Source organism: Podarcis liolepis, assembly GCF_965112155.1.
Source record: "Podarcis liolepis genome assembly, chromosome: 5".
NCBI classification, from domain to species: Eukaryota; Metazoa; Chordata; class Lepidosauria; order Squamata; family Lacertidae; genus Podarcis; species Podarcis liolepis.
The window spans coordinates 99,958,535-99,978,907 of record NC_139556.1 but is presented as its reverse complement, the minus strand read 5'-3'; the positions used below and the strand labels follow the sequence as shown (position 1 = coordinate 99,978,907).

Below are 20,373 nucleotides of genomic sequence, written 5' to 3'. Positions count from 1 at the left end.
GTGCAGCAGCACCTTATTTTGATTGCCTCCCAAAGTAAAAATAGATCTGCCTGCATTGTATTGGGACAAAGCAGACTCTTACTAGTTTAATTTTTTTTCTCCTGTGGAGCATTTCAGAATGTGTTTGGCAACTGAGATTCCATAGCGAAGCTGGAAAACAGTGAGCTACTTGAGTCATAAAACGTAATTGAGTTGAAAACTTAATTAACATACTTTTGTGGGAGTTGGACACTTGGGGAGTTTATGGTATTTTGCTCAATGCAAGTTTCCCTTCGCATATGTGTTTGAGGAACTTCATACTAGCTCTGATTGCAGTCCCTCTGAAATAAGTGTTCTGGAATAATTTATTCCATCACAAAGTGCTTCATGTAGAATAAAATGGCTCTTCGTGTAAATTTGAAGAACCCATTTACAAGGTATGCACAGTTAACTAAACTGAGTGTTCTAAATGCTAAAAACCGTGTTGCTTTCAGCAGGCAGAGGGGCTGAGTTGTGTGAGCAGTTGAGAACCTGGTGGTGAATTGTTGGAGAAGGGGGTGCCTTGTTTTGCCATGGGTGCCAGGGACACAGGGTTTTGGAGAAAAGTCGAGTAGTAGGAGCAACTCTGATAACTCCTTGCTTAGCGCTTGGGGGGGTGCTTTTAGGGTAGGCTTGCTGTAACATGCAGCAGTGGGCATCACCAGGAGACACTGGACCTCAAGTGTTGGCAATCCAACATGGGCATCAAGTATGAGACAACAGCCTCCTGGTTCTTCTGTGTCTACTCCTTCAGAGACTGGAAATATTTTTAGATTCAGGTAGGTAGCCGTGTTGGTCTGACGCAGTCGAAATATATTAAAAAAACAAAAAAAATGTCCAGTAGCACCTTAGAGACTGCTAAGTTTGTTCTCGGTATAAGTTTTCATGTGCATGTACACTTCTTCAGATACACGAAAGCTTATACCCAGGACAAACTTAGTTGGTCTGTAAGGTGCTACTGGACAATTTTCTTATACATTTGGAAATATTTTTGTTTAAGAAAAAGTAGGTCGGCCACATGCACTACTAATATATCGCTGTTGGAGGGTGAATATGGTGCACACACACACAAAAGAATTTAGCTACCCTTGCGATATAGCATACAGTTTTCATCTTAGGGCGAGTTACTTTTGCAATGCAAGCCGTTGGTCCTGGCTTGATGCAAGGCAATTCTATGTTGTGCAGCGGGAAGGAGAAGACACCTTCTCCTCCTTGCCTCTTAACACACTCAAGCGGGCCATCATGATTTTTGCATGATGTCACGGTCCACACCTCTTTGGGTGCGGATGGGGAAAAGAAGTGCAAAAGCCAGAGGTCTGGTATAAGGCGTGAGAGGGAGGCAGGCGCATGTGCTTCCTGTCTCTCTCCCTTTCAGTAGGAGAAAGGAAGCTCCTGTGTCAAAAAGGCACGTGCAGAATTGATTAAAATAAGGGCATCATTCCCTCCTGTTACTTTCTATTGCTGAATTTTGGTCTCTTTTAAAACTTGGGTGCGCTTTTTATTGTCCTCTTCTCTATGGTATTCATCAGAGGCCAAAAAAGGGTTAGTGTTAACACTCATGAATGATCACAGTGTTAACCTTTGTAAATTCCCTCTTGGTTTATGTCGGTAACTTTAGCAGCCAGGCGATGAGAATTGCAAAAACACTCCTGGAAATCAGATGAAATGGGTGATGCCAGGGGTAGTTTGGTATTATTATTTTGTTGTTTTTTAAATGTGTGTTTGCTTTTAATAGTGAATAGAATATTTTAACTTCACAAGACAGATTATATGACTTGATTACCAAACTCCTGATTTTAACATGCTGATTCTCATCCTTCCTGTAATGGTTAAGAACCATTTGTTCAGACAAGCAATCATACTGTAGATAGATTAATAAATAAATAGATGGATCTGTTGTTACCGTGGGTGTGCCGAGATAGCTGGGATTCAGAATTCATTTTTGGCTCATGAAAATTTGAAAATAAAATTTCATAAAAGCATGAATGACTTCGCAAGTGTTCTCTCTCCATTTCAGCCCCCTGTTCCCTGGTTAGGCATTTATTCAGTAAAGCCAAGTTCTCTGGAGACATGAGCACCATTCCAAGCTTCTTTTCTCTTTCCCCTTTGCCCTGGACCAGCCAGCTCTGCTGCTGGATAAATAGTTTTCTTTGATACTTCCAACCTCTCTGCTGCCCGCCCTTAACATATGGATGATGTAACCTCTTGTGAAGTTTTAACCAACCTTGTCTAAAAGGCATTGTGTTCAAGCTATTACAGTTCTCTTCCATAAATAATGAAGGCATTTAAAGGCTAAGTGTTCTGATGGATGTCACACTAATTTCGAACCATTTTTTTAATGCTCTGGGGCCGTCATTATTCTCCCTAATGGACACTTTTGTCATTCTGTACAGGAAACAGCAACCGAGACAGGGTTGACAAGTCTGCAGTGGCAATCATATTTACAACATAGTGTAAATAAATAAATAAATAAACACTTTTATTTGTTCTGAAGTTTGCAGGTCTGCCAATCAGGTTATTCAAGTGGTTTCAACTTTTTTTCAACTTTGAGAACCCTTCTTCAAGATGGCAGAAAGATTTTGTAATCCAGTCAGGTCCCATAGCTCAGTGGTTGTGTGTGTGTGTGTGTGTGTGTATGCGCTGTGCAACCAGAGGATCCCTGGATCAAGCCCTGGAATCTCCACTTAGAAGGGTTAGGTAGCGGCAAGGTTGAGAGAGACCCCAGTCTGATATCTTGGAGGGCCACTGCTAGTCAGAGGAGACTGCTGGGCTGCATGGACCATTAGTATGACCCACCTTAAGAGAGTAATCAGCCCCTTATGTGGCTCATACAGAGTCTTGAACCAATATTTCTCAAATGCCTTGAACTTTAGTTCCCATTCTGAATTCATTGAACGTCCAAGGACCTTGCAAACCCTTCAATAATAGTCTCTATTGTAGGGTAAGAGTGGAGATTCCTGCGGTACTCCCTGCAGCTGCATATGGCCATCTGTGGGTTGGGGTAGTTGGGTATTAAATATAACTTCAGCGTTGACTCTTCCCTTTTTCCTGCACTACTTGTGCCCTCTTATGCTCAGCTGAGTGGCAGACATTTCTTCTGAAGGACATGAATGAAACGGCTTCTTTTGCAGGGTCTGTGCCCAGAGCTCAAGTCGGGGGCGGTCTAGAACCCACACATCTCTCATGGAGGCCCAGATCTAAGTTTCAGAATCTAGACTGCACACTGTTGACAGCCTCCCTTTTTAACAACTCACTGAAGGTGGAGTTTAAGAAGGGATGAACACTACTGAGTGCTTCTTAAGGGTGGGGTATAACACTTTTCAGATTAGTAAACAGGACATTTCTTAATAACCTCTGTGTGTCATTTGTGTGAATGCTTTTTTCGTGGCGTTTTTCATGTAGAACACAGAGGTTTTCAAACTCTGGTTTGTGGACCATGGTGGTCCTGTGGCTCCATTCAGATGGTTTGTGGAAAGTCTTGAATATCTGTACTTGAACTGACACATTATTGATTCTCTCATTACAATGGAGGGTGAGACTGTGATTTTCCAAGTAAGTCCCCTGGTTTTGACAGTGATGCTGGTACCCACCCATGCCCATGATGTTTAATCCATAAACGGAAGCGTGTGTGTGTTCTAAAATGTAGAACAAATAGTTTCCTACATAGTCTCGAAGTATCAAAGTGAACCGTGGGAGAAAGAAGTTTGAGAACCATTGATACAGACTCACCAACCAAGGGAATCCTGCACCGAAGTCATCAGGAGCCAGGGAACATGATTGAGCCCCTACTAGATCCCGGTTTTGTTTGTTTTAAGGCCATGCTGAGAAGTAAACATTTATACGAGAAATAAAATATGGGTTTAAATATGTTAGGCTGCCTTATTTTGCAGCATTCCACACATAGCTCACACGATGAGAGCATGGGGGGAAGCACAGCCCTCCAGGAACAAACTCTCCCCGTAGCTTGGCCTTCACCTCAATTCATCAGGAAGAGCCGCCCTAGAGAAGCGGCTGCAGCAGCCCACCGGCCGTGGAGTGGTTTCTGGGGAAGGACTACGCTTGACTTGTCCTTTGAAAACTCACAGAACACCAATGCTAATAATTTCTTAGGTGGCACACCACCCTCTGTTGGTGTATATGGCAGCGTTTCAGTTAACATGTGCAAATATTATAACCATTTTCCACAACTAGTGACTGAGTCACGATGCTTTTTGGCTCTTTTTGCTCCTGTTGCAATAAGTCAACAGGCAGGATTCGAAGAACCACAAAAGCTCAATTCAGTGAGCCAAAGTGGGTGGGTGGGTGGATGTGTGAGAGAGAGAATTCAGATTTGTTTTTCCTCATTTAGCTTTCCCGCCTCCAAAAGAGGGACTGCACGACAAACTGCTTTTGAAATTGAGGAAAGTTTCAAAAGCAGGTTGTGCTATAGGTGTCAAAGAAGTATTAACCTCTTGTGTGAGTCTGAGCAACTCTTTCAATCCCAGCCCTTGAATTTCACTATTGGCCTCCCTTGGTCGCTATTATTTCATAAAATCGTAGAGCTGGGGGTGACCCAAAGGTCATCTAGTCTAATCCCTGCAGTGCAAAGCAGAACCCTTTTCTACTGGACTCTTTATGTAAGGCCCTTTGATGTGACTTTTTCGACTGGGTGCTCTTTGAAACAGAACAATCTAGATGGGCCTTTTCTTTAGACTGATCAAGGTGTTACTGTCACGTGATAACTGATTGTGGAAGTCGTGGAATCAGGGTGAAATTTCTTAGTGCTATTAGCTGGAAATGAGTCATTGGGAACAAGGAGGCAGAATGAATTATGAAAATTAAACAAATATGTGCGTTTTCTTAATTTATTAATATTAATAATTATTATTATTTAAACAATTTATATACCAGTTAACTGCAATAGTCTCTAAGCAGTTTGCAAAGATACAATACAAAAAAATGGTTAAAACTATAAAATCAAACTCCAATGGAAATGCCGGCGGGATTAAAAAAGAAGTTTTCAGTAGGGAGGGCACCTCTCTGAGCTCGACTGGAAGGCAGTTCCATGCATTGATGTTATTCAAATTGCACCATTGAGCTTTATTGGATAGGATTCTTTTTGTGTGGGAGTGGGACAATAATAGCAGAGAAGGTTATGATCATCTCCTTTCTAACTAGCTCCCATGTAAACAGCTGTATTCAGTTGGGTGGGGAGGATTCCTAAATGGTCTTGAGATGTGTACTTCCTTTCCAAGCTTAATCACCCTTTCATGGAAGTACATAACTTGAGTTTGAAAGTGCAGGCCTTTTCCTCTTAATGTAAAATGTCGCTCTATAGGACGGTCCTATATAATCCTTATATAGTGACATCCTAGCAGTAATGTGCCTTTTGAAGAGACGGGATGGGTAATCCAATGTCTGAGACATGATAGTTGCCATAGTTGTATTTATTTGAACACCTCTGTTTTGTAAACCACTGTGCTCAAATACCTTTTTTTTTTTTTGGTAGCAGGATAAATTGCTGATAAATAAGAATAAATGAAGGTGGCCCTTTGAGTGAGAGAAGCCTCTACTCTTAGAGGAGAGCAGTTGATAAAACTATAATTTGGGCTTGTATAAATAACAGATGGGAACCACATATACATACTGGGCATTTATCAGTGAGTTTAGGGTATGGCATGGCCTTTTCTCTTCAGCTATACATAGCTGACTTGTTCTTCTGTTTTACCAACTTCATTCTCTGTGAGTAGCAGTGTATCCAGCAGTATGGCCGACGGAGACTGGATGGGCGAGGTGCGAAGCCGGTGGCTTTGGTACATGACTGGATTAATCCCATTCCGCATTCCGTGGTGCATCATGAAAAGTTTTGAGTTCTCTGCCACGGAATTTCTGAACGAGAGCCTGCTGGAGCACTTCCGAATGGTGGATCCAGGCGTTGAGGTCTGGTAATTGCAAGTGATATATCTGCCAAATGCCTCCCTGAATGTCCTGTTGAAGAGGGTATAGACCAGTGGGTTCACGCCTGACGAAACATACCCTATCCAGACAAATATCTCCATAAGTGTTTGGATAAACTCTTTGCGGCAGGACGTACACAGAACGGAAGTGATGTTGGTTATGAAGAACGGGCACCACATCAACAAAAAGAGGAAGAATACAATACCCAAGACCTTGGAGGCCCGCTGTTCATTGGTAATAGTCTGTTCCGACTTTTTCCCGACTGTAGACATCCTGCGCATTAGCAGTTCTTCATTCCCGTTAGGCAAAGGCCTGTCCTTCTTGGAGTTGTCCAACATGGCCACTTTTTCCGGTGATGATCCGGGCGTCATATCCCGCTGGAATACCGTGGACACCGTGCTCCAGGTAAAGCGCTGGGGCAGTTTGTTGATCAAGTAGGCTTTCTTGCGCAAAACTCTGATGGTCAGGAAGTAAGTGACCACCATGATGGCCAGCGGGACGAAGAAGGCAGCCACCGAACCGTAGAGCATGAAGTCTCCAAAACGCTCCGGTGTCAGCACACAGGTGAAGTTTGGGAAGTTTTCAACGCCTTCTTCTATGCCGCGGATCGGGATCGGGATCGCAATGCCTGTAGGGGAAGCAGAAATCTAGTAAGCTTCAACCTGGAAGTGGAACCGAAAGCACCACAGTGCATAATAAGGAGCATGTTCTGAGACTGGCTTCCGAACATTGGAGCAAATGAAATTACAGGAGCTTTGCAAGCCCACCGTTAGAGAGAACCTCTTTATTTAATAACATTTATATGCCTCTTGATTGAACAGAAGCCCTCAAAGCAGCTGAACTGGAGAGGTCTCCAAAGCACAACAGATCAAGTAGCTAGATAGTACCTCAAAATAGGAAAGCATCAGGCTGAGGAAGGTGACTCCTATGAGATTAATTCTGCCTCTTGACTCCTTCTAGCCCATGTTTGGAGCAACACTGGCTGTTTTGTGCCCCATCTCCTTTCTTGGGCAACAAATAGAGCAAATTTTTCTAGGATCACTTGTGTTTGACATAAAGCGCGTGTTGCGTTTGCAGTGGTGACCCACTTCCCACAAGCCTTCTTTCCACAGGAGGGAGGACGGGAGCTACATGCAGCTGATAGCAATTGTCTCAAGATGGCGGGAAGGATGGGAAATGCTGGCAATTGGTTTTAATTTTTCCGTTCTCCTTCCCTGACCTTCTGCAAGTTGCAAGCACAGGATGCTTTGAGTTCTCTGGCCTAGCGAATCTTCCTGCCTTCTAACAACGGCTGCTGTTGAACATATTTGTGGTTTCTTAAGAGCTGACTTAGCTACCAAGCAAAACTTGGTGCCTTCAGCCCTGCAGCACTCAAGTAATCGGGTCAGCGATGAAGCTTTCACTTTTTAGTGCTGCCGCCACGGCTTTATAAAGTTTAGGGATTTGCTGTACCTTAGGCTATCACTTCATGTCTTATGTGCTGTAGAAATGACAAGCATCCTTAAGTTCCTTTTGTTCTCTTGTTTAATAGCAGTGCAGAGGCATTGCAATGAAAAGAGTCCTGCTGGATTGTTTACTTATTTAATTTATATGCCACCCTTCAGCTGAGGATCTCAGGGTGGTTCACAGCATAAAAAGGCAAGATAAAAACACAAAATACATAATAAAAACAAGAACAAACCAAAGCAATAGACAGTGGGCCCCATCCAGTCCAACATCTTGGTTGCTGCAGTGAGCATCTAGATGCCTTGAAGAAGCCCAACGAAGCCTATTGCCTCTGAATTTGGAGAGTCCATAGCTAGACATCTGCTAATCGGTTTTTAAGCTCCCCTTAAATTATTGAGAAGATGCGGTTCAGAGACTGAGTACATTTAATGAGTAATAAGACATGGGATAAGTGCTGCATATGATTGATGCTGCTAAAACCTGGCATTAAAAGGTAATGTTCAAATAGTTTTGCCTCATTAGCCATTTCCTTTTTTTGACTTCAAAAGTTGCCTATTGTTTCCTTTGATTGCGGGAAGCTCTTAAATTTACTAATGTAGGAAGTGGTGCTTTTTGAAAAAAACCGCCACGGGTGTAGTCATTGATTAAGTGGGTGGTGTCTTTTTTCACCTCTCAATTGTTTGCAACATAACTGATTTTAAAATCATTCTTATTCTTAACACTCCTTTGGGCATATTTTGCATCACTTGTTTTACGGTTAATCTAGGATGTCTGCTTCCTGTGCTTTGGAGCCATTGCTTGCCAGTAGTTTGGAGTCATTGATTCACTTCCCCCCTGCTCCTCATTTGTCTTACATCTGGAGTTGACATTTTGTGTACAAACCAACGAGAAATTAACAACAGGCTGTGTGCCTTCAGAGAGTTCAGAATACACGGAGAAGCATAATATAAACTATTCATTTGCACCTCATTTATTATTTTCTGCTTTGCGTACTTTTGACAACACAGTCATAGTTTCCTCTCTTCCTTTACCTCTGAACAGTTAAGTTCCCAATTGCACCCCACCCTCCTGTTCCTCTGTCCTTATCTTTTTTTGTTTAGTGTGTCTGTCGGTGGGCATTTGACCCGGCTAGTTCACTTCTCTTTTAGATCCAAAAGAATTGGAGGTGGTGTCAGTTTCCCACCCACAAGGAACTGCTCCTCACTGGGGCTAGTGGTAGTGACTGAATTCAAGCTTCTCTATGCCTGGGGCATTGTGATTTCTGTTGTAGCAATCCAACTTTTGTGGGACGCTGGTGGCGCTGTGGGTTAAACCACAGAGCCTAGGACTTGCCAATCAGATGGTCGGCGGTTCAAACCCCCGCGACGGGGTGAGCTCCCATTTCTCGGTCCCTGCTCCTGCCAACCTAGCAGTTCGAAAGCACGTCAAAGTGCAAGTAGATAAATAGGTACCGCTCCGGCAGGAAGGTAAACGGCACTTCTGTGCGCTGCTCTGGTTTGCCAGAAGCGGCTTAGTCATGCTGGCCACATGACCCGGAAGCTGTACGCCGGCTCCCTCGGCCAATAAAGCGAGATGAGCGCCGCAACCCCAGAGTCGGTCACGACTGGACCTAATGTTAAGGGGTCCCTTTACCTTTACCTTTAATCCAACTTTTGCAACTGAAATGTGTTAAGCAATTTCCCAACAAACTAATAATGGTAATGTGTTTGTTGGAGGGGAGGTATTCTTGGTTTGGGTTCTTTTTGTATGTACTTTGTGTTCTTATTTTTATGTCGTGAACTGCCCTGTGATCTTCAGATCAAGGCAGTATACAAATTATTATTATTATTATTATTATTATTATTATTATTATTATTATTATTATTATTTATTTCCACGCTTTGCTCTGTTGGACAGTAAGGTACAGTGGTGCCTCGCAAGACGAAAAGAATCCGTTCTGTGATTCTCTTCATCTAGCAGTTTTTTCGTCTTGCAAAGCAAGCCCATTGGCGGATTAGCGCTATTAGCGGCTTATCTGCTGATCGGATCAGCTGATAAGCGGCTTAGCGGCTTAGAAAAAGGGGGGGAGGAAAAAAACCCGCATGAACTCGCAAGGCATTGTCGTCTTGCGAAGCAAGCCCATAGGAAATTCGTTTTGCGAAACACCTCCAAAACGGAAAACCCTTTCGTCTAGCGGGTTTTCCGTCTTGCGAGGCATTCGTCTTGCGGGGCACCACTGTATTGTGTATTTTGATCCCTAACTTATAAGAGTTTGAGTTCAGAGATGCTATCTGAATGGCGTGTTAGGGCTTTGAGCCTTCTTTTGGTACAGAAGGAACACTCACCCTCGAGATAGGTAGATAGTATGAAATTTCTGGCCAGGCACTGGGAATGCGGCTTTCGGTTAGAGAATGGTGCTGATAATGCCATGGTTGCAGGTTCGATCCCCATAAGGGATTGCTGCATATTCCTGCCTTGCAGGGTGTCGGATGAGATGATGCTCAGGTTCTCTTCCAACTCTATGATTATGCCTGTTTTGCTTTAGACCCCAGCTGCACTTCAGTTTTAGAGATTTCATTCGAGGAAGAGAACCAAGGCTAGCTGATGTCCTCATCGGAGGCTGCTCACCATTCACGCAGCGCCACTTTTCTGGCACCCATGCATTCACACCAGCCGTTAGCAAATGAAAAGCACACTCTCCCTTTGATGCTTGCCACATACCTATTGAGATCAGCCAGACCACTGTGATTTTGATGAGTGTTGTGGCCCGTGAGTTGTACTGACTCGCTTGGATTGGCTTTTTAATGGCAATGTAGCGGTCCAGTGAGATGGCGCACAGATGCATGATGGAGGCTGTGGAAAAGAGGACGTCCAGAAACAGCCAGACAGGGCACAGCTCCCGCGGAAGAGGCCATGCAATCTCTGAAAAAGAGTAGAAAAGGGTTAGGATTGTTCTTTGGGGGGGGTGTACCCTGTTGAAGAGGGTGCAACATTCAGTAAATGAATTCGCGACACTATAACCCCCTCCAGTTAATCAGGCAGGAGTTTTAAAAAAGTTATTTTTAGTACAAGTAATTTTTAAAACCGCAGGTGATATCTCGGAAGAGGCCTTCTTCCACCTCTCCTGCACTGGAGGAGCTACTTTTAAGATGAGTGTTTGCATCGGTAGATGTGGGGTGGGATCTATTCTGTAGAACCCTTTCTCAATTGCAAATGTAAGCACATTTAATCTATTGATTAATCAAGGCTTCTTGAACAGGGCAATTGCCCTATCTTCAATGCCTTTGAGGTAGTGGCCTAAAAATCAGTGGATTGTGGGCTAATTAAGCAAAAAAGGGCAGCAGCAACTGGTGATCTGTTAAGCGTTAGAGGTGTAGTGTTCTGTTTTTGGGGCACAACAATTCTGGTATATATGCTGCTTTACAATTAGGTGACTTTTTCTTCGCTGTGGTGGCGGCAATCAGGTGAAAATACCGCATCTTGTTGCAACACATGGTTTTCCTTTTCATAATTCGGAATCCTGATTTCTAAATAGGGCTTCTTCAGCCCTGTGCACCTGCTAATAATAAATTGTCCCCCTTTCATTTTGTCATATTCAAATCCATCAGCATCACTATTCCTGTAGTAGCCTGCTCCTGTTCCTTACTTAATGGTGCAAGGTTTGGTTTCTAAGCCAGATTTCTTTGTAGAGGCCCTTGCTATGAATTAGCTGTGTCCTTCTTGGGGATTGCGTAATGACATCTCTTGGATCAATTGCAATAAAAACGAATACATTTGGGGGGGCATAACTGTTCAAAGGTAAAAATAAAGTGTTGTTTTTTTTTACTCTGGGCATAATCTTGAGATTTTGAACCTTGCTGATTGTGTGTGCCCTCTTTTCTTAATCTGTGGGGCCAACACTAGTTGCCAGGATTCTCAGCTTTACTACTACTACTACTACTACTGCTACTAATAATAATAATAGTAATAGTAATAATTTATTATTTATACCCCGCCCATCTGGCTGGGCTTCTCCAGCCACTCTGGGTGGCTTCCAATCAAATATTAAAATACAGTAATACATCAAACATTAAAAGCTTCCCTGAACAGGGCTGCCTTCAGATGTCTTCTAAAAGTCTGGTAGTTGTTGTTCTCTTTGACATCTGGTGGGAGGGCGTTCCACAGGGAAGGCGCCACCACCGAAAAGGCCCTCTGCCTGGTTCCCTGTCACTTGGCTTCTCGCAGCGAGGGAACCGCCAGAAGGCCCTCGGAGCTGGACCTCAGTGTCCGGGGAGAACGATGGGGATGGAGACGCTCCTTCAGATACTAAGGTTGACAAGGATAATGAATCAACTACTACTGGGTCAAACCTAGTTAAGCTGCCTACGGCTTTGTTAAGCAGAATACAGCAAAACCAGATCTGAATGCGATTCTCCCCACCTTCCCGGCTGCCTTTTCATTTCAGCTCCATAAGCAACAACTCCTGTCCCACCTCCCCCTTTCCCCAGGTAGCCTGGGGGAGGCTTCCGGTGTGTCTATAGCTTCCCTGCACAAGCCATCCAATTCCTACACAGAAACCATACAGTCCCGACATTGTGGGGAGCATTGTGTGAGTGGCTCTGCACCTGTGTTAAATGGCTGTTTCTTTATTGGAATATGGTGGGATGCTGTGGAGTCCAAACCACGTGGCAGCTGGTTCTTCCTGCAGCAGCCAGCCCTCCGCAGTCTTATTTTTAAAGAAGCCCGCTCTGTGGTTTGTGGGGTATTAATAGTAATAGCAGAGGGAAAAACCCTGCAGCGCTTTTTTTTGGGTTTTGTTTAAAAAGAGAATTGATAACATTTAAAATGAAGTAGAAAGCCGATGCCTTGTTGAATAGACCGTGAAATGTTGAGCAAACCTTTTTAAAGATTTCCTTTGAGTTTTTATTAGCTTTTTTTAAAAAAATCTCTCGTTCCCAGAGCACAGTCGTGCCAGAAGAAATAAAAGCTTCAAGTAACCAATTAAATTTGCGTGCTTGAAATCCCGAGATTCTATCTCGCAAGGCAAGCGTTTTCCTGCGCCTTGAACTAATGTTGTTGAGACCAAGTAATGTATGGCCTTTTTGTGTGCAGGTGTTCGCTTTACATGTGAAGAGGATGATGGCTCCTGGCTCGCTAGATTTCCAATGAATGATTTCAATGTTTTCTCTCCTTTGTGCTGTGCTGCTTAGACGTTACCTCCTTTCTTCTCATTCCTGCAGGGAGAGAATTTTTGCGCTGTAGCAAAATAGCCTCTCTCGCCCTCTTACATCAGAGAATGTGGATTTTTCTCCCGCTAAACTTCTGCTTTTTCTTCCTTTTGTGCTCAGTTTTGAGAGAGGTGGTGTGCGTGTGTTGTGTGTTTAAGAAAAGTGACTTTAAATGCTTGGTATTGAGAGTGCTGGCTGCAATTTGAGTGTGGGTGTTTCCGTGTTTGGTGGCCCAGTGAATAAGGCATTGGACTGCCTTCGGCCCAGATCACATCATGGCTGTTGAGTGATCTTCTTGGCCATGTGTAATATTAACTCTTTCCTCTCTGTAAAATGAGAATAATGAAGAGGAGGAGTTACAGGAGGCAGTGGTAGCGGTGTAACCTCTGAGCTGTGAACTGGGAAGTCCCTGGTGCAAATTTCACCTTGGCCATGAATTCAGTAGGCAGCCTTTGACAAACTGCATTCTTTTACTTTCAGCACCTCTCCTTGTGATATGCTAACACTGATCTACCTTACAGGATGGTTGCAACAATTTACATGATGGGTTTTGAACATTTTAAAGCACTATATCAATGCTAAGTGATTATACTGCCCCAGTGACATCTGCTAAGTAGGGGAATGTCTTATTCTCTGGCCCAGGCAAGCCAAACTCCTTGGCACTATAGATGTCAGCCTGCAAATCCGAATACTCTTTGTTGATCATGTGCGTTACAAATTGCGTCACCTACATATGTCAGGAGTGCTCTGATGGTGTTTCCTGCTTGGCAGGGGGTTGGACTCGATGGCCCTTGTGGTCTCTTCCAACTCTATGATTCTATGATTCTACATTTTCCAATCAGATAGAAGGACTGTCACTCTTCATTGAAATGATGGTAGACTGTCTTTCAAGGACTCCTGCCTACCATTTACTAGTCTCATTTAGGAACTCTTGATAAGTTTATAAAGAACCCCAAAGTTTCCTGGAATGCACTTAAAGCCCACTGGCTTAGAAGAGTGAATAGAGTCAAGAGGCACGCACATTTCCTCTCTTAGATCTTCCGTATCAACTGTCAGAAATGAAAGGAATTGTGTTTGTGTGATGTGTTGAGATTCTGTACAGTTGTGGAAGCACAGAAGTCTTAAAAGCAGGGAGGGGTGGGCCTTATTGGCCGACTTGGCCACAGCTGACACTGTTTAAACAGTTATCTGGCTAATGGATTTTTAAGGGATTACTAGCCTTCTAGGAGACTCAGCTGTGTTCTTGCTTCAGTCCACCCAGTCCAGGGCCTTTTTTTGCTTCTGGTGTGAATTTTCTCTTCTAGCAGTTGCTGAGGAAGCAGAAATACACAACTTTTGCGGCTAAGTAGACATCTTATGGGTGTGAATTCAGCTTAGGGTCAGTTGTGTTTTCAGAGTGCCTGCAAATAATGTCGCCACACCTATTTAATTACGATCCCTAACTTCCCTCCCTTTGAAGCAGCCTGCAACATGAGCTTCCTTTTTGTTGGCTTCTAAATTAAGATTCCTTGCATTTTTTAAACTTCGGTTTTAGTAGTTTTCACTCAGGATTAATGGAAGATTAAATTTCAATAATAAAAGAAGACGAGAGCAGAAAAGCAAAATTGTTAGGAAGCTTAAGGCCAAGTTAGCCACTCGCAGGACTGGCATCTTGTGTCGTTTGGCCCTGAGTAAACTTGAGAGGAGAGAGTTTGTAATCCTTTTGCAGTTTTTTGCTGGTCGCTAATCACTTGCTCTTTTACTTCTTCTAACTCTTAGTGCTTACATTTAACGTTGATCAGCTTCACAGCAGTGTGGCAAATCCTGCAAGCTATGAAGATCTCTGTAGCTCAAGAGACCTGATCGTAGTGAACCTCTCAGAATGCTCACATCTTCTCAAGGATCACCACTACAAAATAAAATGTTATCACGCTTGCATCTCGATTAGAAGAAAGCAGTCTTGAAGGCGGTGGAGCTGGAAGTTCCCATCATCCCTGACCACTGGTCCTGATAGCTAGGGACGATGGGAATTGTAGTACAAAAACAGCTGGAGACCCAAGTCTGGGAAACCTTGATTTATAATGACTCCAGGGCCAAGACTTGCTTGTCTGAGTTAGTCCTGCCTCTGTGCATATTTAGTTTGAGTGATGTATTTGCTATGACCTTAGCCAGTGTAATTTAAGTGCGCTGGATAGCAGTAGAAAATACGGCAGTAGCTTCCTATTTAATGTAGGATTTATTTGCGTTGCTTCTTCAAAGGTTCCTCCTCATGATTTGCACTCACAATTACTCCCTTGGGTGGTATAGTAGTTTAAGAGACTGTTACAGAAAAGTTCCCGATTTAATTCTTGCCTTCTGCCATGAAGTCATTAACCGACTTCACCCAGAACCTCCCCACCCCACCCCACTGATAAGGGGATAATAATACTGGGCTGCCTTTGTCATTTGTAAGGATCATGACAAGGTATTATATGTGAAGGGCTTTGAACAGTATAAAGTGTTATTTGAACACTACATTTATAAATTCAGTTGATCTCCACAAGGACATGGGGTAAGAATCAACTAACCCATCTTGGTTTTATCTTCCTTGTACCTGGAGGGACATTCGTGCTTTTCCTTCCAAGCATAAGGACTGTTTTTGTCTTTATTTTTTATTTCCAGCTTGAAAACTGCGGCCATAATATGTCACTTGGTTCATTTCCTTTGAACCATAGTTTTGTGGGTTTTGTATCCACTCAGTAGATTTTATCGCTTTTCTTTGCTGGATAATAATTCATAGAGGCCAAATTGTCATAGGGCCTTTTTGTGCGTATGTGGAGAGAAAATTGAACTAATGAGACAATACATGCTTTCCGCAATTTGAGCTTTCTGTATCCTGTCCCCTGGCACTGTTTACTGATGTAGCATTGCATTCTAGTCTTCCTGCTGACTCTTGCTACGAATCAGTAGTACATGGGTACAGTTAAGACTATTGAATGTAGGGGCATTTCCACTGGACGAGTGGGGTGGGTACCATACCAATGCACACTTGTAATTGTACATTAGATAATTCGACCAGTTCCCTGCGTTAAATGGACTCTTGTCAATTATTCCAAGCTGCTAATAGAATTTCAAATTCTGTTTGTGATGGGCTGTGAAACGAGGACTGGAACTAAGGAGATTTAACTGCTGTGCAGGTGACTGAGTAGTCCTATCTACCACGAGAGTATGTACAAGAAGACACCTTGCATGGGAGCTGATTCACCAAGACCAGGAGTTGAAATCAGACCACATCCCATGTCGTGGCAAGGAGGCGAAGGCCTTCCACTTCACCCCTTAGCTGTGGCATATCAGAGAATTCTGACTAACTACCATCAAAGAATGATCATGGTTTCACAACCTCATCTCAACCGGCTTTGAACCATTCCACTGAACATTTCCCCGACTTTCATTTGTAGATCCATATTTTGTTTTTAGGAGACGCAGAAAAAAATATTTTTGGAAATCTAGCAGAATATGAGGTTAAGGAAGACGTTACTGAAAATTCCCCATTGAACTGTTTAAATGAATTTCACATAAATCACTAGAATACTGACTTAGTCTGTCTTAACTATAGAAAGCAAAAAAAGGCAAACTGATTGCACTCAAATGAACTTTTATTTCACTGAAGCTGGAGATTAAATGATGTCAGTATCTTATATCACACATATGGTCTGTGTTATGAATCATTGTGTACAGAGGCAGAAAAGGGGCTTTCTTGAAATGGATGGAACGATGCCCATTGGTGGCGATCATGGTGAATGTTTCTAGTTTATGTAAAAAAATTTTTTTTAAAAAAAACTTATTCTAATTTTATAGGAACTGTGTATATTTTCATTTAAACTATGACACTATCGCTGCTGTGTGTTATAACATAGCTGCCCACTTGGCAGAAAAGCTATTTCAGAGTGGTGTTCAGTAGTTCTGATTTTCCCTGAGCATTGGTCTGGAAGAATGAAAGAGGTAGAGTAATTTGCTGCATTTTGCAAAGGGGCTTAAGGCACCAGAAAGCTCTTAATTTGGTCAGTGCTTTAAAATGCATGCATACATACATATATATATATATAGAGAGAGAGAGAGAGAGAACACATAACTTCAGAGGCCAGTACTTACCAAACATGATGGTAAGAAGGGCTATGGGCATCACAAACAAACCAACCAGCAAATCGGCCACTGCCAGAGACATGAGGAAGTAGTTGGTGGCATATTGCAACTTTTTCTCCAAGGATACGGCCAGGATGACGAGAATATTCCCCCCAATGGTGGGGATGATGACCATCAGAATGAGCAGAGCTGCCCAGCGCAACATGGTCCCCTCCGCTGTGATTGGCTGTGCAGATCCATTGCCGGATCCAGACATGTTCACAGGCAAGGCCATTTCAGCACCCGGTAGGATTTGTTCGGAGAGCATGTGTTACTGGGACATACTGTAACTTCTAGGAGCTTGGTCTTCCTCTCCGGCCCAGTGCGGTCCTGATGAAAGACCAGCATCGTAAACTACTCATCTGCTGCCACATGAGGGTCTTCTCTCTCTTGTGCAATTTTATATCGTGGTCCTTCCTTGGATGCACGCAAAGAGTATTTAAAAATGAGTACGCTGGCTTGGATCCATCTCTTTATTATAGGTCCCAATGGTCAGACTGTTCCCTAAAGCGAAAAGCTTCAAAAATGAATGTTGAAGAGTTGGGTAATGAATTAGATCCTTGTGTCCTTGCGCAGTGCCTCACCTCCTGTGCTGAAGAGCTCGCCCTACATAATAGAACATACACATGTCATGTTTTTATTTTTGTTGATGGGCTAGAATTGTTACACCAAACTTAGAGGTGTATCAAGGTGGCATATGCTGAAAATTTATACCATCCGAGTTTTGAGTTTTAAAGGTTGCGATGTTGCAAAAAACTCGAAATTGGGGGGGAAACAGCTCCGGAGATAACTATTTATACTGTTTGGGTACAGCTTTGCTCCCCTTCTCAGTAGTTGAGCTATGAGAATAATTCCCAGTTCTTTCTCTCCGTAAATTCCATTTCCCTAGAAAACTACAGCTTGTAAACTGATGGAGGCTTCTTTACTATGTGCCTGCCCGCTTGTTCATCAGGTGGAAGGGCAGATAAAATCAATTTAGGATTTATTTATTTTTAAGCTAATAGTGCAATCCTATTCATTTTTACTCAGAAGAAACTCGCATTGAGTTAATGGTACTTATTGCAGGTGATTGCAGGCTAGAACTATAGGGGGGGTTACTTGTTCAATGGGAAGACAGCAAATAATAATCTTACCAGAGTTACAGTTCGTGAACTATTTGACCAGACAGACTTGACTTCTAAATCCCTTTTGAGAGGAACTTTTACCAATTCCTTCTCTCTAATAAACAAGCACACAAAAGTGGCCCCCTTGGATTTCTGTATTTGCATTCAATTTTTTTCTATGGCGTTTCTCGATATACAAAGGGCACATTACCATTCTTGCCTTTTAACAGTTTTAAAACGACTGATGCCTTACCTTATTTATCCACTCCCTGGATTTTAGCGGAATTTCCCTAGTCCTTGAGCTGGATCCGTTTCTTCAGAGGACGTGTGTTCCTTATTTGCCGCACACTGGATGCTTCGAATGTCTCCCTCTAATTGCATCGCTTTCTTCCAAGCCAGCCACGCACACTTGCGATTGAATTTCCCACCGCAGTCGGGTTCACTTTGCGATTACGCCGCTGATTTCTTTCTCTTGTCAAGCCCAGAGGAGGAGGAGAATGGCTCGAGTCAATGGCTCCCTCCCTCCTCTGTCATGCTGCCGTTTTCTTTTGGCAATTTTTACATACTTAATATGTCCCTTGAGCACTGACCAGCCCTTCCTCTCTGCCTCTCGCCTTCTGTGCGGCTGCCTCTGAACGCGTATGCTCTGCTGCTATCATCTGTTGATTGACTCATTCCAGTGCACCCAGCTCCAAGTGCTTAAAACGCAAAGCAACAAATGAGCAGATATCCTCTCCCCTCCCTCTTTTCTTTTGCATCTGGAGAAGAGCCACGCAAGGTTATTTCCTCCCACCCCCCACCATCCAGCTTTCCAAACCTGAAGCGCACAACTCTCATCCCCAACTCTGAATGGGTTGATCCAATCAACGCCGGTCCTTTTCACTTGAGCATGTAAAAATACACTGTTCCCTTTCTCACGGCACTCAAAAGGTGCTCCCTGGTAGTAGGAGCTTTTTACGTCTTTCATAAATACAGGGGAAACAACACTGTGCGACAATTTATCTGTAATCTACATAGTGCTTCAAGTGCACAAGTCGATCACAGGCCGTGCTTTAATAATCTTCCCAGCAGCCCTGTCAGTTGGGCTTCAATTTTACGAATAGGGAACTGAGGCCAGGAGGTGCCTAAAATCTTGGGTGAGTTTATGGCTTTCCTGTGTACTATTGCTTGCAAATGAATCTTACGTGCATTACCTGGAAGTAGGTGAACCAATCAGTGTTTTTGAAGGTGTAAAACTTTGTTTCCCAACAGATGTTGTGTATTAAAGATAAAGTTGTGGGTAATATGTCAAGCATTCTGGCTCAACCAACTAGGATTTAGTTTGGTGTGCATGTGCAGTTGTTGCGGATTTTTTTTCTCCAGAGAATGGAGTACCAAGTAGATTCTCAAATTATTGCTGTAATTTTGTGAGTCACAAAAACTTTGGTTCGGGGTAGCTACTCTACAAGTCGTGCGTATTTGGCACAGTGCATATGGAAATACATTGGGGAGGGACCTAGTACATTGTAATGGATTAAAGCAATAGTATGCTCCTTCACATAATGCTTAATTTAAGGAACTCACTGCAACAAAATGTGGTGGTTGGTTACTGACTTAGCTGCCTTCCAGATGGGATTACATTCTTGGTGTGCCATTTTGTCTCTGAAGAGCTGCCCATTACTTCAGTCTAGTGCTTCCTGAACAACAACCAGCAAACTGACATTTCTAAATCACATAGAACAGCCTTCTTGCAGCCTGGTGCCCTCCAGATGGCTGGGGCTGGTGGGGGTTATAGTACAAAACTTAGGAAGGTAACCAGTTTGGGGATGTTTTGCATACGGCCTGTTGCTTGGCCTAGAAAATGGTAGCGTGTAGCCATTTCTTGTTTAAGAAAACCACTTTTGTCTGAGTTACACCTGGAACATACTTCCAGAATCCTCTGGGGCACAGACAGGTTGCTCGTCAGGAGCATTTAAAGGAACCTCGTTCCCAGCCGTGCCATCTGCCCATCTAGTTCAGATACGACTCCTCAGACTGACAGGGACTCTCCAGGGTCTTCCCCATCACCTGCTGCCGGTTATTTCTCTAAAAGCCAGGAATTGTCAGGTGCACAGGAGTTCATCAGCATACAACAAAAAGGAAGGTAGAAAGGGTCCCTGAGGAACGGATGGTCTCTTACACTGAATGTAGAATAGCTGCCTTGGAAGCAGATACACTTAACGATAATGGCGTCCTTGACAGATAACACTACTTTTGTACATTTGGAGTGTTATGGGCTAAAGCTGTCCTTTTCATCTGACATCCTTGTAAAGATCCTGTTAAGACAGCGGCCATTAAGACGCCGTGAGGCTACTGCAAAATAGGTTCGCCTCCCTCCATTTCTAATTGTGGCAACAGGAAATTCACCCTTCCTCCTGTGAGGAGTTTGGTATTCTGCAGGTGGCTTTCAATAAGTACATTTGTTTTGGAAATTTCCATTATCGGTCCTGTGCGTCTGAAGAATAGCTATTTTTAGCGTGTGCAGGGGGCTAGATTTCTGGCTGGAGTGAAAATTAAATGTTTGC

The 20,373-nt window shown here is 43.3% G+C and overlaps 2 protein-coding genes across 4 annotated transcripts in view; one reads left to right on the top strand and one right to left on the bottom strand.

The window, feature by feature from the left end:
- The window catches only part of PSMD1 (proteasome 26S subunit, non-ATPase 1), a 90,112-nt gene that overhangs the window by 32,666 nt on the left and 37,073 nt on the right, over positions 1-20,373 (top strand). The window lies entirely within an intron of this gene.
- HTR2B (5-hydroxytryptamine receptor 2B) lies at positions 4,849-19,240 on the bottom strand. The gene is made up of 4 exons (XM_083504385.1): positions 18,084-19,240; positions 16,698-17,333; positions 10,102-10,302; positions 4,849-6,583 (listed from the first exon to the last, which is right to left on the bottom strand). Exons 2-4 carry the CDS (start codon positions 16,993-16,995, stop codon positions 5,694-5,696), a joined length of 1,389 nt encoding a protein of 462 aa, XP_083360511.1. The 5' UTR covers positions 16,996-17,333; positions 18,084-19,240; the 3' UTR covers positions 4,849-5,693.

Excerpts from the sequence above, each read along its gene's own strand:
- HTR2B (XM_083504385.1), bottom strand. The coding sequence starts at position 16,995 with ATGCTCTCCGAACAAATCCTACCGGGTGCTGAAATGGCCTTGCCTGTG. Across the intron at positions 10,303-16,697 it reads CCTTCTTACCATCATGTTTG|AGATTGCATGGCCTCTTCCG; the intron begins GTAAGTACTGGC and ends ACTCTTTTTCAG. Across the intron at positions 6,584-10,101 it reads GGTCTGGCTGATCTCAATAG|GCATTGCGATCCCGATCCCG; the intron begins GTATGTGGCAAG and ends CTTCCCCTACAG.